The sequence below is a fragment of the Aureobasidium namibiae genome (genome assembly GCF_000721765.1).
Source record: "Aureobasidium namibiae CBS 147.97 unplaced genomic scaffold scaffold_7, whole genome shotgun sequence".
NCBI classification, from domain to species: domain Eukaryota; kingdom Fungi; phylum Ascomycota; class Dothideomycetes; order Dothideales; family Saccotheciaceae; genus Aureobasidium; species Aureobasidium namibiae.
The window spans coordinates 560,984-572,310 of NW_013581202.1; the positions used below are offsets into that span (position 1 = coordinate 560,984).

General features: G+C 50.9%; 4 protein-coding genes across 4 annotated transcripts; 2 read left to right on the forward strand and 2 right to left on the reverse strand.

Annotated features, from left to right (window-relative positions):
* Window positions 1-1,202: 1,202 nt before the first annotated feature.
* M436DRAFT_44742 (uncharacterized protein) lies at window positions 1,203-4,525 on the reverse strand (the record flags this gene model as incomplete). The annotated part of the gene is made up of 3 exons (XM_013572456.1): window positions 1,203-2,425; window positions 2,476-2,743; window positions 2,789-4,525. The coding sequence occupies 3 exons, from the start codon at window positions 4,523-4,525 to the stop codon at window positions 1,203-1,205; spliced, it is 3,228 nt and encodes a 1,075-aa protein (XP_013427910.1).
* A 630-nt stretch (window positions 4,526-5,155) lies between these two features.
* On the reverse strand, window positions 5,156-8,193 carry M436DRAFT_81300 (Coatomer, beta subunit; the record flags this gene model as incomplete). The annotated part of the gene is made up of 4 exons (XM_013572832.1): window positions 5,156-5,304; window positions 5,356-7,363; window positions 7,411-7,831; window positions 7,889-8,193. 4 exons carry the CDS (start codon window positions 8,191-8,193, stop codon window positions 5,156-5,158), a joined length of 2,883 nt encoding a protein of 960 aa, XP_013428286.1.
* A 377-nt stretch (window positions 8,194-8,570) lies between these two features.
* Window positions 8,571-9,414, forward strand: M436DRAFT_72279 (Mago nashi protein; the record flags this gene model as incomplete). Its single annotated transcript, XM_013572751.1, has 7 exons — window positions 8,571-8,605; window positions 8,727-8,764; window positions 8,817-8,912; window positions 8,961-9,024; window positions 9,076-9,163; window positions 9,218-9,343; window positions 9,400-9,414. 7 exons carry the CDS (start codon window positions 8,571-8,573, stop codon window positions 9,412-9,414), a joined length of 462 nt encoding a protein of 153 aa, XP_013428205.1.
* A 633-nt stretch (window positions 9,415-10,047) lies between these two features.
* On the forward strand, window positions 10,048-11,186 carry M436DRAFT_63235 (uncharacterized protein; the record flags this gene model as incomplete). The annotated part of the gene is made up of 4 exons (XM_013572669.1): window positions 10,048-10,455; window positions 10,512-10,662; window positions 10,713-11,070; window positions 11,120-11,186. 4 exons carry the CDS (start codon window positions 10,048-10,050, stop codon window positions 11,184-11,186), a joined length of 984 nt encoding a protein of 327 aa, XP_013428123.1.
* Window positions 11,187-11,327: the final 141 nt, after the last annotated feature.

Genomic DNA, 11,327 nt, shown 5'->3' on the forward strand with positions numbered 1-11,327 from the left:
CACAGCTTAGATGCAAAGGTCGTTGGTCGATGACCGGAGACGCCGAAAATTGGCTTGCAAGATAGATGCGACCGTCCACCCGCCAGCCTGTGAATTGCTTCTTGCGATCCATGAATCCAGATTGAAATTGTATGCGACCGTATGACGAAGCCTCCATATCTCGTGGCATGCTATGGTAGCATTCTCCTCACCTTATAAACCTAACAGTAAACCTTCAGAATGTATGTCGAATGTACGGTGAAGTAACCCCTTCGATTCGAATGACAGCCAGCATTACAGCGCTGCCACATACGTAGCTCCATCCTCTGAGCTGGTTGCGTGACACCAGGCACCCCGAATGAGAGAATGGCCAAGAATGGGCATTTGAGGTACACCGGTCGATGCGTAATGACGAGGATTATACCAGGATCGGTTGGAAGTGTTAGATCTGAGCAAAGGACAGGTGGGAGATGACCGAAGCTTCTCCATTTTCCGAAAGCGGATGGGCAGGGCAGTGTATGCAGCCTCCCCATGCGCCGAAGTTTTTAACGCAGGTAGCTATGAGAATGCACAGTAGTCTCGAGAGACAAGCTTATTCCATTGAGAAGCAATGTTATATCGTATGTCTTCGGACACTGCTCTATCTGAAGAACAATGCTGCATTTCTGTAGTAAGCATTGCGTTCTCATCTTCGTGACAAGACCGTGAGAGAGGTATTCGAGTTACAAACTATAGCACACGGGAAGGAGGAAGGAGCTGCATACCAAGCTTTCGGCTTCGACATGCATGCACGAGGTCACCACGCGAGCGTCAAACCTTCAGCTCCTTCGATCCTGTCCAACTCGTCACTGCCACAACTGACGGCGCCATGTCTGCAAGCAATGCAAGCTGATACTGATCAAAATGAGCTGCTTTATTGCATGTCAATAGATCACTCGCAACGCTTCAACAACGTGTTGTGATTGAGATACGAACAAATTTCGGTGGCTCCCCTCATTCAAAAGCCCTTTTCCCCAAAGCAGACAACCTCGCTTCAAGTTTCCTTGTTTACTTTTGGGCGTCATGGTTCGAGCATCATCTTCGATTTCCCCTGCTTAAAATACACGGTATGCGCCAATCTCCATGCACTTGACAGTGTCCAGTATGAGAAATGGTACACAAGTCCCATGAATCTGCAGCCCTACGATAAGATTCGTTCGTGACTTGACAGGGATACCTTTTCCTCAAGCGTATCTCGCCGGATCGGCGAAATAATCTTGTGCAGATGAACCTTGATCACGACCAGCATTGATGATGCTGCCGTTGCTACTGCTTCCAGACCCGTGAGGTGTCACACCTGCCACACCATTGGACATGATAGCTTCTCGAGCTGGCCCGGTAATGTCTTCGTCCGAGGAGCTATAGCCGTTGCGAGGCTCGGCATCCCTCAGCCCAGCTCTGGCAAGCACTGTCTTCAGCAGGTTTCCTGTCTCATCAATGCCCACCAAGAAACGCGCGAGCTCTTTGCAAAGATCCCAATCACCCTCCTTTGTAGCTCGGTTGAAGAGAGTAGATATCTGACGCGTGCTGAAGCTGCCTTCGTCAAACGCATGCAGGATGAGCAGATAACTGCCTGCTGTCTTTAGCATGTCTTTTTGTAGTGACTCTTCGAACAGTTCGACGACAGGGGGAAGGTATCGGAACAAGGTTTTCCAGCTTCGCAGCTCTGTCTTCCGTGTACACCCAGCTACAATGTCGAGGTAAGTCGGGAATGAAGAGAGAAAGGACAATACGCCGGGAAGAAGCGCTGCCTCAAATGATTCAGGAGGGGCATCGACCTCGTCATCCAAAACGTCATGCAGGAGCACTTCCAAGGCATGGTTGAAGTAAGGGAGTTTCTGATAAGAGTGCGAAAGATGGAGCGCGGCAGGTGAGTCGTACTGGGCAAGATGATGTCGCAGAAGTGATGGTATCGACAAGTGAGTCCGTGGATTCAGACGATAGAACGCAAAATTGATATCGCGACGTTGAACCAAATCCGATTCGAGGCCTGTAAGCAGTCCCTTTTCCACAATTGCAGATAACGGATAAAAGTCAGTCGTTATAGCAACAGTGGGCGCAACCTCACGTCCATGCTCTGTGAGAGCAGAAGAAAGCACATCGAGGACGTCGGGCCATGCGTGCATTGATTTCCCATCGAAATACCACAGAGAGTCACGCAAGCTATGACCCAGAGCACCAACAGGAAGATAGTTGGCTTCAGAATTGTCTTCTAGAGGACCTGGCGGTGTAGTGGAAGGCAGTTGTTCTCTGGCCAGCGTATAGAACTCCACATTGTGAGCAATAACGCGCATATCATACTTCAGCTCGCCATGTTCGTTTGCTGAAGGCTGTAGCAATACCAACTTAGCATCGACTAGAAAGAGTACAGAGGCTGTGGCAACGTCGTGGGAGGGATCACCATTGTCTGAAGAGCGTTAGCGAGCTGAGAGAAACAGTCGAAAATCTAGAGCATACCTCGTTGCTCCTCAGGAAGAATCCAGCTGATGGCACGAACACGTGGTGGAGCTCTAATGATACCATGGAAGGCGATCTGACCAACTTGTGCCAATTTGACTGATTTAGATGACGAGACGAAGATGTAATGGAGCAGAACGTTCTCGTAAGTGTACACCAACAGAGAATCTTCGCCAGATGTGGCCATACAAACAACCGGGTATGCCAATATCTCGGAGTGTAGTACTTGAGAATTGGCTAAGGTCTTTTCACGCGAATACAGACGAACCTATTCCATCAGTAACTGATCAATCGATCATGATGAAAAACGTACCTCGTAGCTACTTCCAGACTCCACGGCAGCGACAAGAATATGTTGCCACCAGCACATACCACCTCGTACGGTGAAGCTGCTTTCGGCGATCGGATCCTCGAACGTTTTCCAGCGCCCACTGCCAACACTGTAGTGCGCTAGACCTCGTCTTCCAGCTACGGCAAGATATCTTGCATCAGAAGAGACAACGCTGAGCCGAAGAGGCCATTGATATGCAAGATATGCCTGTGGCACTTGTACTGTCTGCCATAAGGAGATGTCGCCAGAGATGGTTGTATGATCCGAAGTCTCGAACCCTTTATACAGCATCAAGCTAGTGCTTCCTTGAAGGAGGGATCTGGAAATATTCGACATTGTGAAGCAGCTTGTGACACTGCTACGCATCATTTCGACGACATGCAGCTCGCGTCTGCCGGGTCCAAGGAGCAATATTTCCGCGCCACCCCCGACCCAGAAACCAGCGCGCACGCCGCAAAGCCATTCTTCGTCATTCGCCTCTGACATCGATCGGTCTGCACCGAAAGTGTTGGCACCAAGCTTGCCGTAGACACTCCACATTGCCCATCCTCTATCATACCCAGCAAACAGACAGTATCCATCCGGAGACCAGCTCAAGAAATTCAGATTACCGGTGGATGCTTCTGATACGGGGAGCTTAAGCTCGTGCGACCGGGGAATGTTGCCTAGGTAGTCCTTTGCAGAGTATACTTGGATTGTGCCGTTACAACAGCCGATGGCTACCAGGGAAAAGCGAGCGTTGATTGCAGATCTTGTCGCGAAGAGACCTTCATGGTCTGGGGTGTGGAAACAAAAACCCTTGAACAGACTTTTGTGGTTCGCAGAGTCGGCACTCGTTGCAGACAACCGTTGTACAGCATATGCTCTTCCATCATCGGTCACCCATGTGTGAAGGTTCATGGGTCTGTCGTATGACATGTCTACCACCGAAGGTTTTCCAACGAGCCAAGTCATTCGTTTGAGAAGCTCAGTATTGTGAGAAGAGCCTGAGCTGTCCGGCGTCCAACGTATGCATTGAACAGCTGCAGGCTTGACAGTTGTCACGACGAGCTCATCGTCGAGAACGAGGGCTTGCGAGATACCGGCGTCTATCCGGATTACCATACGGAAGCGAACACTGACTTCCTTGATTCCTTCCCCTTCAGCAGGTCCGCCCTCAGGGACGAGATGCGGTCTCTTACTATATGCCTCATTGCTCGGTCGTCGAACATGTGATCCTGAAGGCGTGTATATGGATGTTTGATATACGCGAGCAGCTGGGTCGACGGCCAAAGAGTAGGTGATGAGAAAGCCTTTCTTGGTCTGCACAATGACTATAAGGGCGTCGGGGCGCAGCAAGAGAGAAGTATTCGGACCATAGGTATCGAGCGAATGATTGGATCTTGTGACGGTAGCTAACAGAGCGGTGGGCTTCGTTTGCCATACACTAAGCGACGAAGCGGTGACGGTTGTGAATATGTTGCCAGCACGGGATGATTTTATGTCCACTATTTCCTGCTCTTCTATGGCATTGTGTTCGTCCGCGGGGGGTGTTGCTGCGAGTGTGTGCTCGATAGGAGTCTGTTCGTGTTCCAAGACCAGGGGAGTGAGTTGTCCAGCATCAGGCGAGAGTGGTGTGATGGCGAGCTTGTCGGCATCATCGTGGTCGGGTGAGTTGATGCTGCGGACTACGTGCTTAGAAGCAGCATATGTTTTGGGTGCCCCAATAGGCCAATACATGGCCGATTATCGGGCTATCACACTGCATCTGCGCAAAGGCACGTTGATGGCATCGGACACGCAGCGACGACCGTATCTCTAGCTGCTGCTTCGGGGATGTTGCTACACGCTTGGACACGCGCTACATGGCGTAGATGGCTTCAATGTCGATGGACTCCGATAAGCTGTTATATAGAGATTGATTCTGATTCCATCTCATCCACCAATACCAGCCCAGCTGGCTCATCTTCATTGGTCTAGTGGTCATGATTTCCGCTTGTCAGGAGTAAATTCTCGTCAAGCGCGGGAGACCAGGGTTCGATTCCCTGATGGAGAGCATATTCTTTTGCCATTTTACGGGGCTCAAAGCTCTCAGGTCGTGCGTAGTCCAACAATCTCTTTTTCTTTTGCTCAAGAGACCATTGCGGGAGTTCAGAGTATCTGCATGCAGATTGGAAAAAAGACAAATAGTATCCCTGCATGCTACCGATCTACTTTTCTGTTACGCCGTAGCCTGCCTGTAACGATCCCGTCCATACAGACGTGGTCGACAAGATCAACCCCTGGCCACCCAGTAGCTTCTATTACTACCTCTCCAATCGGCGACCGTAACGAGTTTCGGGCCGCTGTATCTTGCATCATTGAATCATCTCAAACATAGTCGCCAATCTTGTTCAAGCCCTTGAGTGAGCCGAGACTGAGAGCCAGTCCCTGCGATCTGCTTCTTATCCGCACAAACCCGGTGACGGGACCATCATCACCTTCTTGCTCAACACTGAGATTGGCCAACGCATCCTCGCCTAGTTCTTGTTAGCTTTGTTTGCCGCAATGGAATGTCGTTATCAACTTACCGAAAACGCTTCTCGCATAGAGATTCGCACTCAAGAACTGACAATCTCCACTGAGACTGGCATCCGGTGTTAGACAGCTCATATTTGTGACCTTCATCAGTCCCTTCAAAAAGTCGCGTAGACCCTTGCCAGCTGGCATCTTGGTGTTGATGTTGACCTTGTTCTCCCACTCAAATTCAGTCCACATGGTTCTGAATTGTGTCTCTGTGCATTGAGCTGGTTGAATGTAATCCATAATGTCGACATGGACGTCGTTCAAAATGACGACATTCTGGTCCGTTGATGAAGCGCCCTCATATACGACGTTTCCGAAGATGACGCCAGTGTCTGTGGAAGATACCTTGATGGTGGCCTGAACATTAAGGAAATCCAGTGGTGACAAGTTTTGCGTTGTGGGTCTCTCGACAACCTTCAGATCACCCAGAGTAGCAAACTCTACTGAAAGATTCTGCAAAGTGTCCTGAGTCTGGTTGACGAGCAAAACGTCAAGGATGATGTCGAATTGGTGAACTTGAACATATGCCTCGGCGTAGACAGGATCCGAGAAGCCAGTAAGCTGCACCACACGGCTGAGTTTGGAGCTGAGATCTTCTGTTGCAGAGTCACCACCAGTAGCCTTTTCTAGGTCAAGTTGGATCTCGTCGGCGCCATCGACGGCGTTCTTCTTACTGAGTTGGCGGATGGAAACCACATCATCAACCTGGATCGCGTTCTTGGCTTTGCTTAGAGCATCCTTCTCGGCACGCTTCTTTTCCTCAACATTAACCATATCCCTGAACGCTTTCCTGGTGTCGTCGAGGAAGGCGTTTTCGAGCTCACGCTTCTGAGCAAACTCTGCCAGTGATCTGACACAGGACATGATGCGATCGATTGAGTCTTCGTCAATAGGATGCTTGACGAATTGCGATTGTCCAACACGAATGATGGAAATCATGATGAGCATAGCCTCAGCACGGAGAGCGTTTGTTCTAGCTTGGTCTTCCGAGATCTCGCTGTGTCGCATCACAAGCTTGGTCAAAGTAGACGCAAGAACACTGGCAAGGTAGTAGTCACCATCGAGAATGAGCTGCCTCAATGGGGGCTTTTGTGCAGCCTTGACTGCTTCCAGCTTGGCCTTGACAGCAGATTGACTGGTTAGAGCACTCTCGGTCGCGTATGTGCCATCGGCGAGAACCTTTCGTGAGCCTGAGGGGGCAGCCTTCGAGTTACCATTGACTTGATCGGCCAGGTTGAGCTCGCCGTCGGGTTGTTCCTCGAGAAGGCGCTGTTCAGAAGCGAGGATAGGAATCTCTCCCAGACTTGCGCGAATGTGCTTCCAGGCTTCGCGGATGTCGTTGGCTTCCAGAGAGTACTCTCCAATGATCCAAAGAGAGCCACGGTAGACTTTACCAGCACGGACTTCGCTGAGGGTGGAGACCAGACGTCCAACAATTGCACCCCTGAGCTTGGGGAACTTCTCGACGACCTCCTTGACGAATTGGATGACATCGACCGCGGAAGCGTTGTTGAAGTCGGCGATAAAGTCCATCAACAAACCAACAACACTGGCTGCGACCTCGGAGAACTTGATGGCGCACTGGTGGATGGAGTGGATGAGCAAAGAACGGTACTCGTTGTTCTTCTCGTATTGCTCGTCGACTGTCTTGGACAATTCTTTCTTGAGAAGCAAAACGACCTCCTGAACGTTCTTGCTCGAGACCATGTCCATGGCAATGCTGAGAGCCTTTCTACGGACATCGAGATCGGGACTAGACAGCACGCGTAAGATCTCCATGGTCAAGTCGTCGAGAATGCCTTCGTTGACGCGACGCAGCTGGTTGACCTTTTCCAGGACAATGAGCTTGACGTTGTTATCCGACTCTTTGATGCTCAGCTCGATGAATTTGGCAGCGGCTGCCTTGACTGCGACGGGGTTGCCGGTAAGGGCTGTGAGCGAAGATGCGGCCTCGTAGACGACGGTGGATTCCTTGGCCTCGAGAAGGTCGAAGATCAGACGAAGATAGCGTGCCTGTTTACAGTCAGAACGGCTCGTTGTGGACTGTCCAGCATACCAACCTTGTTTTGAGAATTAGTGACTGCATCCTTGCGAATGAACTCTAGCTCAACAAGTTGAAGCAGTTCGTCAGCGTTGGGGATGCCCTCGAAGACGGAACTCAGGTACTCGAGAGCCTGATCATGGCTGATAGAGATCAGAGCAGCGAAAGCGTTTCTCTTGCAAGTAGCGTCACTTTCGGACTCGAGGAAAGCTTGGAGAAGCTCGGGAGCATCGGGCATGAGGGCCTCGTTGTGTTGGTAGATGGAAGCAATGGCGAAGACGGCATTCTTGCGAACGTATGAGTGACGGTGTTCTAGACATTGACGAGCAGGGGCAAGAAGGGGCTCGATGAGCTCGGCGTCGCGAAGCTTGCAGAGGAAACGAAGAGTGTTGCCGCGAATGTACTCGTTGGCGTGCTGCAGGTCCATGCGGATACCGTTACTGCGCGCAGTCAGCGACCACTTGAAATTTTGCAGAAAGCTAGAACAGTGTCCTTACCAAACCAGAATCATCTCTTGCTTCAACTTGCCGCCAGCGTCATGCTTGGGGCAGACCTCGTAGTACATGTATAGCAGCTTCTTCAGGGCCTTGCTCTTGGACGGCATGACAAAACGGATGATGTGCATGAGTAGTTGGGGCATTGGGTCGCCGTTGAGCATGATTGTCAAGATGCGCTTCATGGTCTCTTGCTTGGTCTCATCGGTACCCTTTTCCAGCTGGTTCTTGAGGTCCTGCTGCGAGGGCTGGTCGGCCGTGTTGTCTTGGTGGACCAAGCTGTATGCATTGTCGAGAAAAGTCGCCATTGTTTCGGATGTCTATCGATGGACCATGCACGCGTGGTGCGAAAAGAAGGAGAGTTGTCCTGGCGGTGTTGCAGATGGCCTAGCCTTCTTGTCCTGCGAGCAGACTTGTCGGGCGCAGCGAGAGTGAGGGCGAAGAGAGTTTGACCGGAGCGACGACGACGTAGGAGACAAGTACAAAGCTGTCGGGAATTGACGAGATGCAGAGAGGGTCGGGGACAAGGGTGTGAATTGTTGGTTGCTCAGGAGCTGTCCGTCCTTGGGCTACGTTTACACACCCCCGACCGACCGACTAGGCCTGTTTGAGCCATCTGCTCCATCGCCTGCCAACGCCGTCCTGGACATTTGACCCCGTCGCACCACAAACATATCAACACATCATGGCGAGCAACGAGTCCTTCTACTTGCGCTACTAGTGAGTGTCATCCCGGTCTAGCTGTAAATGCTCTGTGTCTTCATTGCTTCTCCCCCTCAGGCTTTCTTCAACATGCACAAGAAACAATTATTTTCCCGCGCCATCACTAATACCGTCACAGCTCAGGCCACTCCGGTAGATTCGGACATGAGTTTCTGGGTATCTAGCCTGACTACATGCTGCTTTTGCGCCCTCACTGACCGTATCCAAGAGTTTGATTTCCGCGCCCTGGGTGATGGCAGGTCTGCTTCGGCGCGTTATGCCAACAACTCCAACTACCGCAACGACTCATTGATCCGCAAAGAGAGTATGTCAGGCCAAATTCCGACAGTAAGCTTGTCTGACAAAGTGCCAGTGTGTGTGAGCTCGCTCATGATCGAAGAGATCAAGCGCATCATCAAGGACAGTGAGATTCTCAAGTAAGTCTTGACATGTGTGCTATCAAGAGGTTTGATCTGATGCTCTAATAGGGAGGACGACACCAAGTGGCCACAAAAGAACAAAGACGGCAGACAGGAGCTTGAAATTCGCCTAGGCAACGACCACATCTCATTTGAGGTACGCTTTGCGACAATCATGTCTACCGGTGCAACATACTGATGCATATTTTAGACGGCTAAGATCGGATCTCTTGTCGACGTTAACGAATCGGAAGACCCCGAAGGCCTGCGCGTTTTCTACTACCTTGTGCAAGATCTCAAGGCCCTTGTCTTTTCTTTGATCGCTCTTCACTTCAAGGTATGTGTAGACAAGACGTCTTTGTCGACGAGTGCTATTGCTCACAGAGTATACAGATCAAGCCCATCTAAGCTCCTCGGTATGGCTCCTGGCTAGACGGAAGGAGTTTCGGCGTTGGCGTGTTCAAAATCACCATTATCACGATTGCTTATGACAGAAAACATCTATCTGGGGTTCTTCAAAAAGGTCGTGACCGGTCGTCGCAAGAATCCGACGATCCTACAAGGCTAAGGACCGACAGTTTGATGTTCCAGCAGACGCGTCAATCAGGTGAAGCTCTGACAAGAGATCAGAGTTGACCTACGACATGAGCAAGGTATCTCAGAAGTTTGACAAGCAAAATAAAGAAGTCATGTTCAAAGCGCGAATCTCACGGCTACGCACGGGTGCAGGATGCAGGCAGGACGGCGACTGGATAAGTTGGACCCTTCAGACTCGGGCCAGGCCTACGAGACACGAGACACCAAGGTTTTCCCCGGAAGGCCCTCGAGTCGGCTTGGCAAATGCAGCGTCGAGGATGGTGACTTCTTTCCTGTTCACACTTTTGCAGACCAATCACTGCCCTTCTCTTGCATTAACCTTCCGATGTTCCTAGTTGACTGACCTGCGTGCTACCTTTGTCTCTCTCGCCCCCATACCTGAACTCTCTCTGTAGTCCGATAGCCATCCATTCTTCTTCTTCTGCCTGGTCTCAATCGCGCAATATGCCCACGCCCCATGACGAACATGACGAAACATCACCCACACCCACGCTCGACATCTCCACATCCAGTCCAACTCACGCGACTTGCCCGCCAGAGGACCGGTCAATCACTACACAATCAGAGAACAATGTTCTGCCAACCTCCGAATCGAGTCGCAATCTTGTAACCGATCCCGTCGCGCAGATGCCCACGCCTGAGGAGGATCAAGATCCACAGCCGACGACCATGCCCGAACCACCCACGAAACCCATGGACTTGGACGAAGACAGCCTCTCAAAAGAGGCGCGTCTGCCAACCCCTTCCAGTCCCGTAAACGACGACACGAAAGAGACAGAATCGCGAGTCACACCTCCAACCTCGGTCCGGTCCTCTCCCACTCCTTCGAGTTATCCTCTTAGCAGAAAAAGGGTTCGTAACACGTTGAGATGCATACACCCACAGCCGCTGATGTCGTGTCTGATCAGCTGATACCTTGTTTGACGTCCTCCTTCTTCCAATCGGGTAGCAAGTTTCGAGGAACACAACAGTCGGATCGTCAAACCTACGATGTGCAGGTTGAGATCAAGCATGTCGACATGGAAGAGTCGTTTGTGTGCGGCTACTTGCGTATTCAAGGTAAGGGTGTACTCACAAACTTCCCTGCTCGTCCCGCTAACAGTACCCAGGGCTTACCGACGACCATCCGACGTTAACCACGTATTTCGAAGGCGAGATCATCGGTACCAAACATTCGTTCCGCACTGCACATCCAGAATGGGGCTCTACAGAAAAGGTCGACATGCAACATTGGGCTCGTTTTCCACCCTGGAAACCTCTTGCTAAGCACGCCAAATCGCCCAACTTCACATGCCAGGACTATGCACAGCGCGAGCATCTGTTTATGAGATGGAAAGAGTACTTCTTGGTCCCAGATCACAAGGTCAAATCCATCACCGGAGCTAGCTTTGAAGGCTTCTACTACATCTGCTTCAACCAGCGCAATGGTTCTGTGTCTGGAATCTACTTCCACTCTCGCAGCGAAAAGTATGTCAATCCCTCTATACGACGAGAACAACGCTGACCTTTATACCAGATATCAACAGCTTGAGTTGGTGCATGTAGAAGATCGTGGCTGTGTTGGTGCTGTCGAGTTCCGATAGCCCATGCAAAGTCTCGATTACGAAGAAATGACTTGAAAGGTTATGGTATAGGTCGGACCTTTATTTTGCAGCATTCTGTGTATATTCTGGCGTCAGCGGGTTCTCCGGTCAATCACGGCTTGTGTGCATCTCTCGACATGC